Here is a 21111-nt window from a genome sequence, read left to right on the forward strand (position 1 = left end):
GACTGGGCTTGTTTGAGAGATAGAACGACAAGCGGAGACAATCAGCGCTTTGCTGTGCTCGTGACAGCTGCATGAGATTCCCAAGTGTTGTGAGACAACAGGCCTTTGACCAAAGAACCCCTTTGATGGAGGCACCCTGCTAACATAAAACGGTTGTTCAGAGGCTGCAATAAATATCTCCTAGGTGTCAATACATAACACATCCTAAAGGAATCATGCCCCTTTATCTCACGTAGAATTTGATGAATATCAATGTGTGGCCAAACAGGTGTCTCAAAGGTCGCGACCTTTCACATACGTAAAGATGGCTTAATTTCCCAATTATATTGTACATATGTATGTAGGCTACAATATACATATTATGTATATGTAACAATTATTTATCATAAATATGTATAACCTTAGTTCACTCTGACTTACTTTTGGAGTTAAATATAATAATTTTCTATTCATGAATTAATCTTGAATATTATGAAACCACGTAAAATAGGCTAACTTAGTGTAGGCTACATTTAATTTCGGAATTAATTGTCGTTCCCCTATGTGCTAGCGAATTTATTTGGCAATGGGCAATCTGCCATTCATTCCTCTGAGCACCTCAAGGGTTGTCGGTCAGTGGGCGGGGGAAGTGTACATTCCACGCGCTTACTTTTCCGTGGATGAGGGAGGAAGTCTGGTCTCTCGAGCTGGACGCTGTCTGGAATTTTGGGGGCATCAAAAGTAAGTTATTCTTACTTTTAGAGTGCAATACAAAGCACGTTATCTTGATTCATTTTATAAACGTGAGCGGTATAAACTTAAGTAATATATTTGTATATGTTTGAAACTTGTATTGGCTAGTTAGGTTATTTTACAGGTAGAGCTTGTTTCTAGCAGAGCTTGATGGGTTTATGTAGTTGGTTTAGCAGCAGACAGCATGTTACATTGTTAGCAGCTAGCTTGTTGGTTCTTTCAGCTAGCTTGCTATTAGCTAGCAGGGTTGCGAGCTATGTAGATGACTAAGTACATTGACCAAACGTACCTGGTTAAAGGATAACATTATGGGATTGAATTGCAAATGAGCAGTTTAGTGAAGGATTTGGATAATGTGAATATGTAATCCTTCCGGAGACTAGACGTGAGCAAAGAGGAGGGGAAACATGTTTTACCCGTAGACAATACACCCTTTTAATCACCATCTGCACCTGGAAGAATAATCAGCAGCGGCTAGTAATTACGTCTCGTGAAAATCTATAAACTTTTAGTTGTTAGCAAATTTCAACGTGCGTATAATTGTCAAGTAATCCACTATTGAGTTTCCCTGTGAAAAAACATAGACTACTCAAGACTCGTGCGTAACCATGGTGTTTTCCTGCCACATAGCTGATGTGTTACATAGCCCCATCCGTGCGCCTCGAGCATATGTGCGACAACTGCGCCCAGCCGTTTAGCGTTATTCAAATTATGCCAGACACTCTTGAATTTTAATTTCAGATTTGTGCTTAATATTTGACATAATAAAGAAAACATTGTAGTGTATTGATTTGGACAACGATAATAATTTATCATGTTTTCTGTGACATTAATATCAAAGAGGCTAACATCTGTTAAATACATTGAATTGTAGAAGTTCGTCTGCCCTAAGTAGTCCAAAACCATTTAGTTGGGCTAAACTGCCTTAACTGTAGCCTGGTGACATTCTTTCTTGCGTATTTAGGATTCCTGTTCTCGCACCTGTGCTCGCAGGTGATGGTTGAGTGTCGTAGGAAGGATGAATGGGTTCTAGTACATAGTTTTGTATCGTAAGGTTTCAGTCCACGTGAGGGAGGAGATTGTATCTAAATCATTAACCCATCAGCGTGATTTTAAACGTTCTACGTTTATAACTTAGGTGAGTTGTTTGCTGTATTGGTTTATCATAATATTTATAATGTACACATGTAATCTAATCCTTCACTTTCGATTAAGTGTGACACATTCAGTCACTATTTGTTTTTCTATTTTGTGTAAGCAATCACCTTTACTTGAGCTGCACAGAATACTCACAAGCTCATGTATCATTGAGCCTGTACATATTGGAATATATACAGTTTGTTTGTTTGTTTGTTTACGTGATATTTTTTTTAACTGTTTTACCTTTTCATACTGAAGCCCTGAGTTTCAGTTATAGGGTAAAGACAGTTGAAGCTGTTTGGCCGGTGGTTTTGCCAGACACAGCAAGCAGGTTATTCAGCTCATCGAGGTGTCACCATAGAACAAACACGACCATGTTGATCCTGTGCTGTGTCCTCTAAACCACGAAGGAAGTCAAAAGCTCACGTTACCCACAAAGTGTGAAACAGACCGGGCAGAAAATCTCTGTGTTCCTGTCAGCCATGTTGGGTGTGTTTGTAGCCTGTGTCCCAACCACACTTGGGAGGGGTGAGGCTTACGTATGCGTTTTAATTGAGTGGGTGAAGCCAGGCAGGCTTGAGGGCTCTGCCCTTCCCCTCCCATCTGGGAACCCTTCCCTGAAATGAATTGACGGAAAGATCGGTTGAAAGATCTAGTAAAGAGTGCTGACGTTTTGTTGTGGCTTAGCGATTTACAGCTGGCACACATTCACACTGTCTTTGAGGATGGATCTAGCATTGCGATCTCACCACTCAGCCTTTGAGTCACGTAGTATAGACGTTTTATAGTCCTGACTGAAAATATGGTGTTGTGCTGTGATTTGATGAGTACATTTAAAGCTGCTGCTTTAGCAAAGTAAAGGCCATTTGAATACTGAATTTGAGTAATATCACTAGCTGTGATCATGCACATGCTCATAGGCAAATTGACATTGTTCATGTCAAAGGGCTTAGTTTCTCTCTAGCTGTTTATGGTGTTATCAACTGAAAGCTTGTTCTCAAAAAACAGCCTTGCCCAGCTGTCAAAAAAACAACAACTGTGTCTGGACCCCCACACTTGGTCCCAGCATTTGCTTTTCTCATCTGCGTCTTCATAGACCTGGTGATGTATCAGATTACAAGCCCCCTATTCTTCTGTGCTACTAGAGATTAAACTCATTCTGTGTGTTCTGTATACTTAACCTCTCTCTCTTGCTCCCTGCTTCTTGACCTCTGCTTCTCTCCCTCTTTCTCTCTCTCCCTCTTTCTCTTTCTCTCTCTCCCTCTTTCTCTCTCTCCCTCTCTCCGTCTCTCTCTCTCTCTGTCTGGGGTGTGACAGGAGTTGGCATATGAGGTCATGTTTAGACTGGTTTGGTTCCAACCGTCGAATTTCACATGCATTACATTTGTATTGTAATTTATTTAAATGTTAACTAACAATAGACATGATGTCACCTAAGGGGAAGTAGACCTTCTGGATTCAGGGAGGAAATGGCTTCTGTCTGGAAAAATGCCTAGGATAGTTTGGTTTGAATGTTGAAACACAGCAGTGAGCACCACATGATAGAAACAGAAGGGCCGACTGACCTCTGGAGGTTGTGCCTGTCAAGTACTTCCTTTCCTTCAGACTATCAATGGCCCTCATTCATGGCAATTATTTAATTTCTGTAGTCTTTTGTCCATTGTCTTGTAGCATGTGTTCCTGGGGTGCAAATTATGAGAAGGGACATTGATTTCATACAGATACAACTGTAAGGTATTTCAGGGTTGGTACAGATATATTTTTATAACGAATATTTATTATTTATAATTGTATAAACATTGAAATGACCTACCTGCAACTGCCTACATTCTGTACTCATTGGCATGTGACAAAAATGGTACAGCAACCGGGACAGTGGTCATTTCTCATGTGTAGAGGCTTGGTGTATCCCTCACTTAGAAAGGATTACTAGGCCTAATAGTAAAGATGGTACTCTTACTGCACTCATGTGGGCCTATGAGGAAACTGATCCAGTTAGAGTTACCTAACTGTTACCAAACGTGGCAAAACTCTACAATCATGTTCTGCGAGCAAGACTGAAGGAATCCAGGCCCAGTCTTTGGGGAGCAATGATTTGCGAAAACTTTTGAGCAAGTATTGCTGATAGGAAAACCCTTTTTCTGTAGGAAAAATTATGTTCTTAGCCAGAGTAATTGCAGTCTAAACTCTTTTGTGTTGCCAGAGCCTTTCTGCATCCTTTTGATCGTAGAGGAATGTTATCATTCTGGTTTAGCCTTGGGTAGCCTGGAGAATGAGAACAATATGCCACTCACCTCTGTTACACTGAAGCACATTCAACACAGACCTGCCACTTCCTACCACAAAACAGAGAACTACACTTTCAAGTTCTCTATTTATTTTATTTTATTGGGGAGTCAGGTGGCTGAGCGGTTAAAGAATCGGGCTAGCAATCAGAAGGTCGCTGGTTCGATTCCCGGCCGTGCAAAAATGACGTGTCCTTGGGCAAGGCACTTCACCCTACTTGCCTCGGGGGAATGTCCCTGTACTTACTGTAAGTCGCTCTGGATAAGAGCGTCTGCTAAATGACTAAATGTAAATGTAATGTATTTATAACAAATCAAACACGTTTTATGTTGGGAGTCATGGTGTGTGAAAAGCCTCAAATAAAAAAATATTTTTAAATGACCTCCGCCACCCTTAACTCAACCACTACAGAAACCATGCTTCATTAATGCAGAAGATCTTTCAAGTATAATAGACCAACAGGACTAACTACATTCTGTAGAAAGTATAATATCAGTGTGCTGGAATTAACCTAGGTTTTGAGTTGGTAGTCATTGGGTGGTGGTAGTCATGTGAACAGCCCTTTGTAAGCTTTTCACAGAACATCCTCAGGTGAAACATAACTCTATAGTAGGCTTGTTCTATAATATCTTGCTAATTAAATGATTACATTAGAGACAATTTCATAGTCTAAAATCTAGCCCCTCCTTCTGGTGTTTTTTTCCTGTTAAAATTATTTGAATAAACAGTCAAAGCTATCTACTGGTGTTGCTATGGTTCTTAACTGCCACTTCCTTTTCAACAGCAAAATAACCATTAGTTCACAAAATCTGTTTGACATTGAACAGCTTTATGTCGTTTAGTTGAGTCAGACGGTGTTTTTTGTTTTCCACATTTCAGCGAACCTTGAAGCGACTTCCAGTAGATCTGCAGTTAGTTTGACTCAGTTGTTTTTCATGCCAGTAATGTTAAGGCCAAATGGAGTCTAAATATTCAACAGGATTAGTCTTTACCCCGTTATCAACCCCCCGCCCCGCCCCCCCTAACCAAAACAACCCAACACACTTTGACCAGGAGTAGAGAAATGGATGCTGACATGCCAGTTTAGTCATGTGGCTGACTCTGCAGTGGAGAGGCAGCGCTATAGAGGCAGCGCTATAGAGGCAGCGCTATAGAGGCAGCGCTATAGAGGCAGCGCTATAGAGGCAGCGCTATAGAGGCAGGACGTTTTTGAGTTGTCTTGACCTTTCCCCTCTCTGCAGGAGCCAGCTGTCTGACTCACCAACTCGGGTCGCTTTGTCAACATGGCTGGAAAGATCTGCAAGGATGAACTAGAAGAACTGAGAGAGGCCTTTGGGAAAGTTGGTAAGTCGTTTAGGATTTTCCACAGTGTTCTACGTACTCAAACGTCTGACACAGTTCTACAAATAGAGCATTGTAATACTCAGTAGTTTTTTTTTTTTTAAGGCTTCTTTAATTTTGTCTACGGAAGCCCCCCTGTTTACCTCGTGAAAACTCTGACTAACACAACATCCTGGGTGTCTTGTCATCGCAGACCTTGACAGTAACGGCTTCATCTGTGACTATGAGCTCCATGAGCTGTTCAAAGAGGCCAACCTCCCTCTGCCGGGATACAAGGTGAGGGAGATCATCCAGAAGCTGATGCGTGAAGGAGATCGCAACAAAGACAACAAGATCAGCTTCGAAGAGTTTGTGTCCGTAAGTCATGCGTCTGTACAGCGTCAACTTTCCGGGTAGTTGGCATCAGCAGGTCAACTTTTACAAGCTGCCACCGGCAGCTGGGACGATGATGTCACTCATGGCTGCTTGTGTGTAGCGAGTTTCCTCTCAGTCTCACTCTGACTCCGTAACCCTGTCTGGCCGGCCTACAAGTCATGTGGCTTTTCTATTCCCAGACCAGGTAGTTGAAAGGGACGTTTGTATCGATTTGTGTGTTTCACCGCACAGTGCGTTTTTTTCTCTGTCTCTCTCTCTCTCACTCTCTAAGAAAGAGGAAATGAGGTCAGCACAGTGGTGTTGGTTCCAGTGTTTGGTTTCTCCCTTGATGAGGCAGCAGTCTTAACAGACCTGTGTTGCTGTGGTCTCCTTGTAGAGTAATGTGACCACTGGAATCCTAGAAGAAAAAACCTCATCCGTAATCTCGCTATTTTAGGCCATTTCACATAGCTCCATGATGAGTTGGACGTTTTCTTTTGTAGTATTAATATTATTCTATTTTTTTTCATCCAAGGATAGCCACAGCTGTGTGTATTTGCAAGTTTGCTGTAGGCTTGCATGATTTAATTCGTTTTTCTGTTTTCATTGGCCGTTTTCGGTATGGTGTGATGTGGGGGTGAGGTTGTTCAAATGTAACCAGCGATATCAAGCAATGGTAGTGCCAGCATTAGAAGACAACAGAATATGTGGTGTTATCTGTTGAGACTATTTCAATGACGACAGATAAGGATAGGATTGCAGAGAGAAGTGCTTCGTGTTGTTTTGAGATCCCTGCCTTTTTATATATCCTGTCTGGAGTGCCCAGCAGCTGTAACCTAACACAACATGACCTTGTGTTTGTTTGCTGACAATTTAAATGTGTCACTCGTCCCCTGGCTGAATGGCTCATTGTGGCTTCAATCCACACAGAGATCTTGAGGTGTGAGGTCACGAACGGGCCGGCGAACCTCCCAGAGCCGGGAGGAAACCGAGCAGTCAGATGCTTGTCTACTTATTGTGGAGGGTGGAATGTAACAGGGAGTCAGTTGGCTGAGCGGTGAGGGAGTCGGGCTAGTAATCCGAAGGTTGCCAGTTCGATTCCCGGTCATGCCAACTGACGTTGTGTCCTTGGGCAAGGCACTTCACCCTACTTGCCTCGGGGGGAATGTCCCTGTACTTACTGTAAGTCGCTCTGGATAAGAGCGTCTGCTAAATGACTAAAATGTAAATGTAACAGGTTTAGAAGCGAGGACTCGTTCTTTGATACACAACGACGTGACTTCCTGGTCAACATCCATGTTGTTGTCGCTGCTCTGCCCTTCCCAACTTAGATAACCCAGAACCACAGAACCGGAAAAGAGCCACTGGTCAAGAACACAGTCTTATCATTTTCCCTCCTTCCCTTTCTGGTATGGGACATCCCATAATGAGTTAGTGGTTGTTGGTTACAATTCGGAGTCAAGTAGTCAACTTCACTTTTACTGAGTGTAATGTAAAAAATGTATCCTGTAATGTTTCATTGTGTCTCAGCACCGGCTCTTGTGCCCCCCTGTCCTGCATGTTCTAGATGTTTCTCTGTCCTGCATGTTCTAGATGTTTCCCTGCTCCAACACACCTGATTCAAATAAAAGTTTGTTTTCAAGCTCAGCAGAAGCCTGGAAACGACCGTACATTCATTTACTGTGTGTGTTGGGACAGGGAAACATCTAGAACATGCAGGACAGAGAAACACCTAGAAACATGCAGGACAGGGGGTCCTGAGTAATGGGGCTCAGAGACGGTGCTGTAATGCACCTCCACCTCTGTGCTGTAGATATTCCAGGAACTGAAGAGCAGTGATATCGCTAAAAGCTTCCGGAAGGCCATCAACAGGAAGGAAGGGATCCTGGCCATCGGAGGCACGTCTGAGCTGTCTAGCGAAGGAACCCAGCACTCCTTCTCTGGTACGGTCACATGGGACTGGAAGTTTCTAGAACACCTCAGCATTCCGTACTGTGTAATGATGATGATGATGATGATGATGTCTTAAGGGCCAGTCAGTGTTGATGTATTTTGTAATAATTGCGTCCGTACTGAAGATGAAGGGTTACGCAGGGTTTAAGGGACTGAGGGAGTTTCCTTCTCTTCGCGTCTTCTCTCCCTGCTTTCATGTCTCTCACCAACTGTCCTATCAATACATAAAAGCTTTTCCCTGGTCACCTGTGTAGAGGAGGAACGCTATGCGTTCGTCAACTGGATCAACACAGCGCTGGAGAAGGACCCTGACTGCAAGCACGCGCTGCCCATGGACCCCGACACTGACTCCCTGTTCAAAGCCATGGGCGATGGCGTGGTGCTCTGGTGAGTAAACCTGTCGTGATGTTAAATAACGACACTTCCTGCGTTTCCCCCCCGAGCTGCCTCGTAACCCCCCGCCTTGTCTCTGTGTAGTAAAATGATCAACCTGTCGGTGCCAGACACCATTGACGAGAGGACGATAAACAAGAAGAAGCTGACTCCGTTTACAATCCAGGTTTGTAGCAGCTCCGCACCCTGAACAAACCCTCCGAGCTTCACGCCCCGGAGCAGTCTCACGCTGAGCGCTCACACTGTTCAAAATACAGTTGAATGCAAATACTGGGTGGAGACATTTTGAATAAATGCGTAAATTGAAGTGATAATATGAACTTCCTTATATAAATAGAGCCTATTCTGGCCTTTGGCACATACTGGGTGGTTTCTCCTCCCCAGACTGGGTGGTTACTCCTCCTCTCTCCTCCTCCCTCCTCCCCGCTCCTCCCCAGACTGGGTGGTTTCTCCTCCTCCCCAGACTGGGTGGTTATTCTTCCTCTCTCCTCCTCCCCGCTCCTCCCTCCTCCCCGCTCCTCCCCAGACTGGGTGGTTTCTCCTCCTCCCCAGACTGGGTGGTTACTCCTTCTCTCTCCTCCTCCCTCCCCGCTCCTCCCCAGACTGGGTGGTCTGTCCTCCTCCCCGCTCCTCCTCAGACAGTGTAATTTCTCCCCCCTGCAGGAGAACCTGAACCTGGCCCTGAACTCGGCCTCGGCCATCGGCTGCCACGTGGTGAACATCGGGGCGCTGGACCTGCGGGAGGGGAAGCCTCACCTGGTGCTGGGCCTACTGTGGCAGATCATCAAGATCGGCCTGTTCGCAGACATCGAGCTGAGCAGGAACGAAGGTGAGGGGAGGGGGGGCAGGTGAGGAGAGGGAGGGGGGGCAAGTGAGGAGAGGGAGGGGAGGGGGAGAGGGGGGCAGGAGAGGGAGGGGAGGAGGAGGGAGGTTAAGGTTAGGGGTGTGTCATCTGATGAAGCCTAGAGAGTTTCAGTTGTTTGTCATCAGTTGTATGACTTGGAGAGACGTGTGTGTGTGTGCTGCCCCAGCGCTGGCGGCCCTGCTGAGGGACGGGGAGACTCTGGAGGACCTGATGAAGCTGTCCCCAGAGGAGCTGCTGCTGCGCTGGGCCAACTACCACCTGGAGAACGCCGGCTGGCAGAAGATTAACAACTTCAGCTCAGACATCAAGGTGCGTGGTGCCACGGTCAGGTGACCATGGGGGTAATGGATGTCTGGCAGCTAAGACTGGAGGTCATGAATAATAGACTGGAGCACTTTTTCCTTTCCGCAAGGAATCTTGAAATGGACTTTGAAATGGATTCCCAACATTTCCTTTCTCAATACAGTGACTGTGCTTGTCTGTGTTTCTGACTGAGTGTATCTTCTCTTTAGCTGACAGGCATTTCAACCTGTAAAGGTACTTTATAGATCAACTTTCTTGCTGTGTAGGAACTGACAACAGCTCCATACATCTGTCATCCAGAATAGAGCATTAATATTCTCATTACCTCCACGATCACTGCATCACCCTCCACTGTGTCGCTCCGTGTCTCAACTCCTTGTGTTCTCATGTGATGCATTACCTTGCATGTCATGCGTAGTGATGTCTTATCCCATCCCTGTCTCAGGCGAAGTGTGTAGTGATGTCATAACCCTGTGGTGTGCTTCCTGTTTCAGGACTCCAAGGCCTACTTCCACCTTCTGAACCAGATCTCCCCGAAAGGCACAGAGGAAGACCAGCCTCGCATCGACATCAACATGGCTGGCTTCAGCGTAAGAACCAGGAAGTGGCCACACAATGTTTACCTTCAGGAGAACCAGGAAGTGGCCACACAATGTTTACCTTCAGGAGAACCAGGAAGTGGCCACACAATGTTTACCTTCAGGAGAACCAGGAAGTGGCCACACAATGTTTACCTTCAGGAGAACCAGGAAGTGGCCACACAATGTTTACCTTCAGGAGAACCAGGAAGTGGCCACACAATGTTTACCTTCAGGAGAACCAGGAAGTGGCCACACAATGTTTACCTTCAGGAGAACCAGGAAGTGGCCACACAATGTTTACCTTCAGGAGAACCAGGAAGTGGCCACACAATGTTTACCTTCAGGAGAACCAGGAAGTGGCCACACAATGTTTACCTTCAGGAGAACCAGGAAGTGGCCACACAATGTTTACCTTCAGGAGAACCAGGAAGTGGCCACACAATGTTTACCTTTAGGAGAGCCAGGAAGTGGCCACACCTTGTTTACCTTCAGGAGGTTCAGATCATCCGGTGATCCTCTCTCTATGTCTGCGCCCAACAGGAGAAGGACGATCTGAAGCGGGCGGAGAGCATGCTGCAGCAGGCCGACAGGCTGGGCTGCCGGCAGTTTGTCACCCCAACCGACGTCATCAGCGGCAACCCTAAACTCAACCTGGCGTTTGTGGCTAACCTCTTCAACAAGTACCCCTCCCTGACCAAGCCTGAGGGCGAAGATATCGACTGGGGGCTGCTTGAAGGTGAGTGATGAGGGATACCAGTCTGTCAGACAGTCATGTGACTGTCTTGTTCCTCCTTCTTACGTTAACGCTCCTCGTTCCTGTGTGCTCCTCAGGTGAGACGAGAGAGGAGAGAACCTTCCGGAACTGGATGAATTCTCTGGGTGTGAACCCGCACGTCAATCACTTGTATGGGTATGTACGCCAAACTCAACCCATCGTCTGTGTTTAGTGGCCTTTTTTGTGAAGTGAATCCTAAGTGAAATGTGTTTGTATTCCTCCAGGGACCTGCAAGACGCCCTGGTTATCCTGCAGCTGTATGAGAAGATTAAAGTTCCTGTGGACTGGAACAACAAAGTGAATAAACCACCGTACCCCAAGATAGGGACCAACATGAAGAAGGTAGACTAACTCCTCATCCAGCTCAAACAAAACAGTACGATTTAGTTTCTGTCAACACAAAATGACTCTCACTGCCTAAAACAAAAAAGGTGATGTTATTGTTTGTCAATCTTTCGATCCCGTCTGCCCCCTCTCTTTCTCCCTCTCCCTCTCTCTCCCCCTCTCTCCCTCTACCTCTCTCTCCCTCTCTCCCTCTACCTCTCTCTACCTTCTTCTGGACAGCTGGAGAACTGTAACTACGCCGTGGAGTTGGGCAAGACAACCGCCAAGTTTTCCCTGGTTGGCATCGGAGGGCAGGACCTGAACGATGGCAACGCCACCCTGACGCTGGCCCTGGTCTGGCAGCTGATGAGGAAGTGAGTCACCTGGTCTGAGCCAGTCTGAGCATGCCCAGAGAGCTCTCTAGCTGTTCCCTAGATTTAGTTCACCAGGGAAGAAAGATCAATGCTCTCTGAAAATAAGAGATTAGTGACACCTCTTTTTTTTTTTTTTTTTTTTACTTCACGTTGACTCATCGTCATGATCTTTCAGCTCTCCTGTGACCCACCCATGTCCCGGTTATGGATGTTCTGTCGACCTGCTAGGTCGGGCGTGGTGCTGGGTGACGAAGGGGGTGCATGTGCACAGACTAGAATTCCCTGTTTTGGCTCTGTGCTATCAGAGGCATCAGGACTCGTCAGCGGTATTTACGACCTGCTGGGTTCTTCTCCTGTGCAGTTGTGTCTGCAGGGTTGATCAGAGCGCTAGACGACACTGGTCATGGTGGAAGCAGTGAGGGTTGAAGCTGACAGCCTGTCTGTTGCTTCCTCTGGAGGGTGGTGTTGTGTGTGTTTGCTGTTGGTCTGCTGCAGGCTGGCTTCGCTCTGTCCTTTTATTTTTGATTCCTAATCCCTAAGGGTACAAGAGGCATTTGTCCCTTGCCAATCCGTTTTTAGTAATTAAAAACATCTTCCTAATTGCCTTTCCCAGGACTTGTTCCGTAAAGCTAGTTTACCGAATAAGAGAGGCTTGTGTCAGGGAAAGTAACTGTCAAAAGCCTTCCTTATTTGGTAAACTCGATTGATGAAACTTGCCACTGGTAAAATGAAAATGCGCTCGTCCCCAGATACACGTTGAATGTTCTGGAGGACTTGGGAGATGGACAGAAGGCAAACGATGACATCATCGTGCGATGGGTCAACAGCACCTTGACAGAGGCTGGGAAAGCAACCAAGATCTCAAGCTTCAAGGTTCGTCGAGATGTTCCACAGCAAATTCAGGTCGCTTGCGCACCTGTTTTGTTTGTTTATGACACTTATTTATCACAGTTTATCATTCACAGTCCCATTCAGTTTACAATTTTTCTGTTCTCTGTATATATTTATCTCCAGTGTTAACTATCACTCCAAATTCATGACTATTTACTGCCACCAAACTTCTGCAGACCAAATATGGTTCAGCAAGTGCACATTTTCTTCAATAAATGTACAATTTACATTTAGGCATTTAGCAGACGCTCTTATCCAGAGCGACTTACAGTAAGTACAGGGACATTCCCCCGAGGCAAGTAGGGTGAAGTGCCTTGCCCAAGGACACAACGTCAGTTGGCATGACCGGGAATCGAACTGGCAACCTTCGGATTACTAGCCCGATTCCCTCACCGCTCAGCCACCTGACTCCCTACAATTTCTCAGAGCATTTAATGCTTAATTAATGTAAAATATGTCTCCTGGGGGCGCCTGGGTCCTAATCCAGCCTGTCCTCTCTGCCTCTCCTGTCACACTAACAAACTATCTGATAAAGCATGAAAAAGCTGTATTCTTAATGTCCCCTCGGTTGTCAGGACAAGGAGATCAGCACCAGTCTGCCGGTGGTGGACCTGATCGACGCCATCCAGCCAGGCAGCATCAGTTACGACCTGGTGAAGACTGGAAGCCTGTCTGCAGAGGACAAGCTGGAGAACGCAAAGTAGGTCCCAGCCAATGGCAGCCGATGGAACCACAGTACAAACATTTAGAGGATTGAATCATGGCTGAAAGGTTTATAGAATCAGTAGAAGAAACAGACTGAGTCATAGTTGTACATTTAATAGAATCACTGTAGAAAAACCGAAAACCATTGAATTTTACAATTAATTTACATCTGTTGTCTTGTCGCCATGGAGCCCCCTGAGACCTGCTAACCGTGAATCACCCTGACCCTGCTCTCCATCCTAGATACGCCGTCTCCATGGCGAGGAAGATCGGCGCCCGGGTCTACGCCCTCCCGGACGACCTGGTGGAGGTCAAACCCAAGATGGTGATGACCGTGTTCGCCTGCCTGATGGGCCGGGGGATGAAGCGAGCCTAGGACACGCCCCGCCCTGCCCTCCCCCCAGTCCTGCCCGCCCCCCAGCCCCACCTACCCCCCCACCACTCTGGCCCTGCCCGCCTAACCCCACCCACCCCCCACCCCCCGCGCTGGCCGTCCGACCACCAAGGAGCTACCAGGTCACAGGAATGAAGATTTGTGATGAGAATGATGTTACCAACAGACATTTAAGACCCTTCAATCAATCAAACCCTACTATGTTCATGTCGCTATTTTCCACCTCTGTGGAAAGCAGAGGTGTGTTTACTTACTGCTAAATGAAGGGATGTCCTCCTCAGACAGGAAGACTAGATTCTAGGTTTCTGAAAACGGAGGACTTGGTATGATACTTCTCAATATGCAATATGCCTTGTTGATTATTAATGTATAAGATGCTGACTTATGTATTCTCCTGCTCCCAGTTTGTCGTCTCAGACCGGTCGTATGTTATAACCATCATGTTTACACAAACGCATAATTCACATATTGAACGGCAGTGCTTGAATTGGCGAGCTGAAGTTTGAGAAGTTATGGGTTCAGGTGTTAGCACCTTGAATAACAGTAGAGACCATCTTTCAGTTATTGAAGTGCATGTATGTCGTTTTGAAACTGGCGTCATTAATAACTACATATCTCTATGCAGAAGCCGTAAGGGCACGTGTGTACCGACCAAGCCTGATACGTGTTATTGTATTTGCTTTTGTTCCTTTTTTGGGGATTATGGAAGAGTTGAGAGTGGTTTGGTGTCTGACTGTCTTTTGTATTGGGATTATAGATTTGTCTTTATTATGTTGGATGAAAATGAAGGGCTTTCTAGTAGTTCAGTGCTGAGCTGAGCTGGCTTGAGTGTGTGTTCATGTCTGCCTCTTCTGCCTTGAGGCGGCCCTACCTATTCTTTTGTACTCAACGTCACCCTCGGAAAAAAAATGTATCAACAATATCTTAGTTCCAGGTAGCTTCATGTGTACATGGTAACTCCTGTGCAAGTGCTTTATATATAACAATAAAAAAGGAAATGAGGAAAGAAAAAACGAATCCCTTTTTTATTTGAACTTTGTGAAACGGATTGTGTCTACTGAGGAAGCTGATAATGTTACTGACATAACACAATATATTGATATTAATCACTTCAGGATTGAAAGCAAGACTTCCCAGACAAGGAGGGAGTTTTGTGTTTGGTCAGAAAGCAGTGCTTATTGTTTTTATGACATCCTACAAAACAGTTGCACTGATTGGCTTAATTTCAGTCTTGTTTTGTTCGTGTCTTTGCGGTGTACTTTGGTGTGAAGCCTTCTGAGACAGAAGTCACTGAGGACCAGCTTGGCTGCCGGCTTAGCCCCTCTGTGGACATGACAGAAGGTGACTCCTGCTCTTGACTAAGACACTTGGCTGTGTTGGTTTGCTACCCTAACCCTTAACCATAACCATACGAAGGACTACTTCTGTTTTGCCAATCACACTTGACAGTTGGCTGGATGTTTTGTATCAGAGGTGTTGCGATTCTGTGTTTGAGAAGTGATTATACAGAAGGGACTACCAGTGGAAAAATGTTCTGTCGCAGCTCACTAGCTTGTATCCCAAACAGATGTCAAAACTGCCTGTGACAATCACCCTCTGGGTTTTCCAGAAGATTCTCATTCTTTCAGTGTATGTTTGGTGTGTTGATTCTGCCACGGTCTGTCAGAGAGCTTGATGAGAGAGGTGATGGGAGACAGCTGGCTCTCCTGGGCTTTGTCACCGATAGTGCCACAGTACTGAGGTGTCTGAGCTCAGCTACTAGCAGTCTGAGGCAGTCAGAGACTTGAGATCCAATATAAAGGGTTATATAGCAAAGCTAAATCTCTAGGTGATGAGGGGTCACTCACCAGAGACCAAAGTGATGACTGATTGTAGCTAGTATTATCTTCGAGAGAGACACCTACTGCAGCAGGGTAGAACAAACATTTGCCCCCCATCTGGAAGAATATATATATTATATATATATATATAAATCATATCTTTCGTCCTCCCTCCTCCCCCCTGTCTGCATTTCCCCGCCCCTTCTCTACCCTTCCGCTCATCCTGCTCTGCCAAAGCCAGTCCCTCCTTGAGACCAGGTAACACGCAGGTGGACCTGTTACACCTGCGCCGAGGTCAGGTGAGCAGGCGTCCAGAGATGAGACACGCTGGAGAGGGGACATGTTGATGGAGAGAGGTGGAGGTACGCAGCCTGTTGGCATCACTGAGGGCAGCATGCGCTTCCGCAGATTCAACCACTCTGCAAGGAATTAGTTGTACTGGAAAGGAACCCTGGATTAATTTGTGACATGACTACAAAGACCTTGCTGGACTAACTGGAGTGGAGCGCCTTAAGAACTAGCTGGTGAGTCTCTGAGTCACCTCAGGTCCATCTGCAAACAATTCTCTCCTACAGCCTGCGATCCCTACAGATAAACACCTTAGTTTAAATCAAACACCCCTTGGAAATCACACAATAATTCATTTTAATAGACTATTGACTGTGGCAACTTGCGTGTTATTGTTTAGGCAGCATGTACAGGACACACAGTGTTCAGGCATTCTAGGAGATAATCCACCTGTTGTGAGCTGTGATGATGCAGGCAGCTGTCTGGGGAGCAGAGCTGCCATGCTAGCTGAGTGCAGCCCCTGGCTGTTTGTTTTGCTTAATGATCTTCAAATTACTACAACAAGGGTAACAGTGATCTAAACACCAAACTAACTGTCTGCCTCTTCTTTATATGAGTCGATGAATTGTCATCTCCTTCTCTGTTTTCAGTGGTATTTCTTTTTTTATATTTATAAAAAGACATAAAGGTTGGTGAGAAATCATTCAAACGTCTTCTTTAAAATTCACGTAAAAAATTCCTACATATGTCCGTATTTTTCTATGTATGTTTACATGTCTAAGTCCTTTTTGTATCCTTGTACCAGTTCTGTCTTATTCTTTATGAGATGTGTGAGAGCTTCGAAATCCATGTCAGGGGGAGGAGATCATTCGAGTAAAACACCTCGCTACATACCTTTGTATCTCATTTCCTGTAAAATGCAGTCTCCCACCCATAAGTATACAATCTTGGTTGACTTAAGTGGTTGCTACGGGTGATCAGCCGGTCGCCACGGCGACCACAGTTTCTCCGGGAGGCCCCTGATGAGGCGGTCCCGGCAGGCCTCCATCCCCCATGCGCCAGCGTGTCAGACACACCCGGTAAACACAGGAGAGACGATCCCAGTAGCCGCAGCCTCTCCCTCTCTCCTCCCTCTCCTGTAACGCCTCACCTCAGTTCAGAGGAGATGTCGAAGCAGCCTAATTAAAACACCTCCCGACGACACCGGTGCGCGTACGGTACCGGCCCTGACGCAGCGGCGCGGGTTCGAATCCGGCTCGGACCCTTTACTGCATGTCTTCAATTTCTCTCTCTCTCCCCTACATCCCCTGTCCATCTCAACAGTCTAATAAAGTGTTTTTTTTAAGCCAAAAGTATATATAATTTTTTCTTCATAAATAACACAGATAGATCCCCAGACTTGTGGTGGTGTGTTGGGGTCAGGTGACAGGTGACGTCCTCTCCCTCCACAGCTGAAGATGACGGGGCAGGTAGCCAACAGAGACGTGTCTCCTCATCGCCTCTCGGTGAAGACCACGGTGGAGGAGGAGAGCGAGAGAGCAGACAGCACTCTCAGCAGGTAACTCAGTTAAAGCACAGCACAGAAAACATTTCCCTAATCCTCCACGCCTCCTGCCCTCACAGCCATATCCCAAAACAAGCCACCCATAACGATGAGCAGCGTGCGTAAATGAATACCCGCTCCTGTTTAACGCTGAGGCCTTCTGGTTCCGTGTCCGCCTCGGTTCGTCAGGGTGCCGTCAGCGTGCGATGACACGTCGTCAGAGCTGCAGAGGGTGGCGGCGCTAGACCCTCAGGGGAGGAACTCCAGGAACTCCTTCAGAGGTCAGGGGGCACTCTCTAGGTACGTATGACACGATGACATGCTTGTCCTGTGGTACGTTTGAGCAGGAACACCACAGACTGAGGTAGTCTCCTGCATCCAGGGGGTTTTCTCATCTGCCTCAACCTATCCCCTCACCCCATCTTATATCTGCCTCACCCTGCTCCTCTCTGTCTTACCTCCCCTCCTCTCTCTCCACCCCAGACTGGTGACCCTGGTAGTTACGCTGAGGGAGTGGGCCCATAGGAGTCTTCAGGAGGAGGAGCAACGCCCAGACTCCTTCTTGGAGCGTTTCAGGGGCCCTGATGTGAGGACCGCTCCAAGTCGCCTCAGCAACACCCAGCTCGACGCCAACGGCAACCAGACCAAAAAAAGCTTATGGTACATTCTGACTGTCTTGTGGTTTGCGTGAAGCAGTTCAAATCAGGGTTGTGTAAATCAGAAGGCAGTTATTGTTTAAGAAGGCCTACAAGCATGCGATGGAAGTTTGGCGTGTGGGGTACTGGGATCGCTCTTAGGTGAAACTGAAGAGGTGTGAACATCTGTGATTTCAGGAAAAAGTGGGATGTGTTTGTGGTGGCCCCTTCAGATGATTTCTACTATCGTTGGCTGTTCTTCATCGCCATGGCAGTGCTCTATAACTGGGTCTTAGTGGTGGCAAGGTAATAGTTACTGGTAATAGTGTGGCTCATCGGAAACCAAATTAGTAAATGTTGTTGGTGATCATCGTAACCCAAAGTAGTAAATGCAATACTTTTTCCTCCATCTGGGCAGGGCATGTTTTGACCAGTTGCAAACTGAAAATTATATTGGCTGGTTAGTGTTGGACTATATCTTTGATGCTGTATACATCCTGGACACCTTTATTCGACTTCGTACAGGTATGTCCAGGAACTGAGATGGTTAAAACAGACAAATTTTGTTTTTGCATTTGGTATGAAAGATTCTTCTGATTAATGTTGAAGTAGTGGTCACTCGATACCAATGTTGTCATCCTGATTCTGCAGGGTTCCTGGAACAAGGTTTGCTGGTGAAGGACCTCTCCAAGCTCAAAGACAACTATGTCCGCACCTTCCAGTTCAAGATGGATGTGGTCTCCATCCTACCCACCGACCTGGCCTACATCGTCACGGGAATCCACACCCCACAGCTCAGACTCAACCGTCTGCTGCGGTTTTCGCGGATGTTCGAGTTCTTCGACCGCACCGAGACCCGCACCAACTACCCCAACATCTTCCGCATCTGCAACCTGGTCCTCTACATCCTGATCATCATCCACTGGAACGCCTGCATCTACTTTGCCATCTCCAAGTCCCTAGGGCTCGGCTCTGATACCTGGGTCTACCCCAACATGTCCAGGCCTGAGTTCAGTAGCTTGACCCGGGGTTACGTCTACTGCCTGTACTGGTCCACTCTCACCCTCACCACCATCGGGGAGATGCCCCCACCTGTGCGAGACGAGGAGTTCCTGTTTGTGGTGTTTGACTTCCTGGTTGGGGTGCTCATCTTCGCCACCATTGTGGGAAACGTGGGCTCCATGATCGCCAACATGAACGCAACTCGCGCAGAGTTCCAGGCCCGCATCGACGCCATCAAACATTACATGCACTTCCGCAGGGTCAACAAGGAACTGGAGACACGAGTCATCAAGTGGTTCGACTACCTCTGGACAAACAAGAAGGCAGTGGACGAACAGGAGGTTTTAAAAAACCTGCCCAACAAACTCAGGGCCGAGATCGCCATCAACGTTCACCTGGCGACCCTCAAGAAGGTTCGCATCTTCCAGGACTGTGAGGCTGGATTACTGGTGGAGCTGGTGCTGAAACTGCGCCCCCAGGTGTACAGCCCGGGGGACTACATCTGTCGTAAGGGCGACATCGGGAAAGAGATGTACATCATCAAAGAGGGGAAGCTGGCTGTGGTGGCGGACGACGGGGTCACACAGTACGCCCTCCTAACAGCCGGCAGCTGCTTCGGGGAGATCAGCATCCTCAACATTCAGGGCAGCAAAATGGGCAACCGGCGGACAGCTAACATCCGCAGCATCGGCTACTCAGACCTCTTCTGCCTCTCCAAGGACGACCTGATGGAGGCGGTGATCGAGTACCCGGACGCCAAGAAGGTGCTGGAGGCGAGGGGCAGGGAGATCCTGACCAGCCAGGGCCTGTTGGATGAGAGCGCTCAGCAGGCACCGTTGGGGGAGGACACGGAGGAGAAGGTGGAGAGGCTGGAGTCTTCGCTGGACACCCTCCAGACACGCTTCTCCCGGCTGCTCAGTGAGTACACGGCCACGCAGCAGCGACTGAAGCAGCGCATCACCGTCATGGAGCGCCAGTTCTGCCACACAGGCTGTGCCGGCGTCTCAGACACAGAGACAGAGCCAGACGCCGAGGCGGGCACGGACACGGACAGCCTGACGGCTCCCGGTGCCGACAAGAACAGGAAACAGGAAGTGCTCACCAAGACCAACGATCACAGTTGAAAGCCGCCTCAGTCGAGAGGACTTAAGGTCGAGTTTGGGCTGCTGTTATGATTGTAGGCTGAAACACTGCACTTTGAGACATGTAAGAGTATGTCTACGGGTCTATGGTGTAGACATTTACCTGAAATAATCCCTTCACGCGACATAAATACCTTTCATCGTGAAGTTCTTCACATCAAGGGTGGGACCCCGGATGTTATTTTGCTCCAACCTTCTACAACTATAATTAGGACTACTGACACAGCAACATTTTAGATGTTAATTGAATGTTTGTTTAGAACGCATAAGAGGTACGGAGTACCAAGGTCTCTGGCACCTTCGCAAAGAAGATAAATAGGGAGGTTTATGTTTAGCGAACAAACAAACACACACAAAAAGGAATGTGCAATTATTTTCGAGTATCCCTAACCGCAAAGGTTTTCAACAAGTGTCGGTGACAGCCTCGCTGCTATGACTCATTGGAAATTCTAACCATAAACTCCTTCAATTTAGTAGTTCAATCAGTGACGATTCGGGGAGAAATAATATATACGTTGTTACTGTTGTACAATTGTAAAAGTTAATTAATCGGGCAGTAGAGCTAATTATTTAAATCTGAATAGTTCTAATATGGAGAACTTGCACACTTTATGAAAAGATTTAAGTAAACAGGTGCACGGTCAACCGAACGATTTGGAGAGCGGTCCTTCTATCAGTGTTGAGTATTCCCACGTCCTCTGTTATTTACTTTAAAATATTATAAGCAGTCGTTAAAAGCCCACGTGGCTTCAGAACTGTACTCCCTGTGATTGCAACCTCTTATGACCTCAATCTAGTCCACAGTCGAGTCCATTCATGCAGTAGACATTTATGTTTTACTGGTCCCGCACAACATGACTGATCGCCCGGAATGGAAAACCTTACATCTAATAAAACCCACTTGAGAACATATTGTGAGTGTGATTCCTTTGGAGCTGACATGGAATGTTTTAGTATTGCTGTGATGTTTTGATCATTTTAATATAAAAGAATATTACATAATAAACAAAATCACAAAAGTATTCAATCAACCCATTTTTCAAACAGGCTAGAAAATGCAGATGTTCTACCAAAATCGATGAGCTATCGAAAACTGTTACCAGGGGTCGATGTTCTAACGTTACTGTTCAGCAAATGTTAGGGTTAGGATTGGGACCGGCTAGGTTAGGGTTCGAACATCGCCTAGTCCTATAGCAGGCCGTTAGAAGGGCGCCCCCTGGTCAATTTTAGATAGTCAATACTTTTCACCAATTTCGGCAGTGTGGTGCCG

At 46.7% G+C, this 21111-nt stretch overlaps 2 protein-coding genes across 2 annotated transcripts; both read left to right on the top strand.

The window, feature by feature from the left end:
• The first annotated feature begins 602 nt into the window (after positions 1–602).
• Positions 603–13512, top strand: pls3 (plastin 3 (T isoform)). The gene is made up of 16 exons (XM_067257709.1): positions 603–720; positions 5400–5502; positions 5693–5856; positions 7667–7796; positions 8061–8193; positions 8284–8365; positions 8863–9028; positions 9231–9373; positions 9862–9957; positions 10489–10684; positions 10780–10858; positions 10948–11065; positions 11288–11421; positions 12171–12294; positions 12888–13012; positions 13261–13512. Exons 2-16 carry the CDS (start codon positions 5442–5444, stop codon positions 13391–13393), a joined length of 1884 nt encoding a protein of 627 aa, XP_067113810.1. The 5' UTR covers positions 603–720; positions 5400–5441; the 3' UTR covers positions 13394–13512.
• Positions 13513–16976: 3464 nt separating this feature from the next.
• cnga2b (cyclic nucleotide gated channel subunit alpha 2b) lies at positions 16977–20363 on the top strand. The gene is made up of 6 exons (XM_067257710.1): positions 16977–17077; positions 17252–17362; positions 17546–17722; positions 17896–18003; positions 18116–18222; positions 18349–20363. Exons 1-6 carry the CDS (start codon positions 16977–16979, stop codon positions 19821–19823), a joined length of 2079 nt encoding a protein of 692 aa, XP_067113811.1. The 3' UTR covers positions 19824–20363.
• Positions 20364–21111: the final 748 nt, after the last annotated feature.

This window comes from Osmerus mordax, chromosome 19 (assembly GCF_038355195.1).
Source record: "Osmerus mordax isolate fOsmMor3 chromosome 19, fOsmMor3.pri, whole genome shotgun sequence".
Classification (NCBI taxonomy): Eukaryota; Metazoa; Chordata; class Actinopteri; order Osmeriformes; family Osmeridae; genus Osmerus; species Osmerus mordax.

Bases quoted from the DNA above. Each gene is read 5' to 3' on its own strand.
- pls3 (XM_067257709.1), top strand. From the start codon at position 5,442: ATGGCTGGAAAGATCTGCAAGGATGAACTAGAAGAACTGAGAGAGGCC. The intron at 9,374-9,861 runs GTGCGTGGTGCC...TTCCTGTTTCAG, and splicing joins ACTTCAGCTCAGACATCAAG to GACTCCAAGGCCTACTTCCA. The intron at 10,685-10,779 runs GTGAGTGATGAG...TGTGCTCCTCAG, and splicing joins CGACTGGGGGCTGCTTGAAG to GTGAGACGAGAGAGGAGAGA.
- cnga2b (XM_067257710.1), top strand. From the start codon at position 16,977: ATGACGGGGCAGGTAGCCAACAGAGACGTGTCTCCTCATCGCCTCTCG. The intron at 17,078-17,251 runs GTAACTCAGTTA...TCGGTTCGTCAG, and splicing joins GCAGACAGCACTCTCAGCAG to GGTGCCGTCAGCGTGCGATG. The intron at 17,363-17,545 runs GTACGTATGACA...TCTCCACCCCAG, and splicing joins GGTCAGGGGGCACTCTCTAG to ACTGGTGACCCTGGTAGTTA.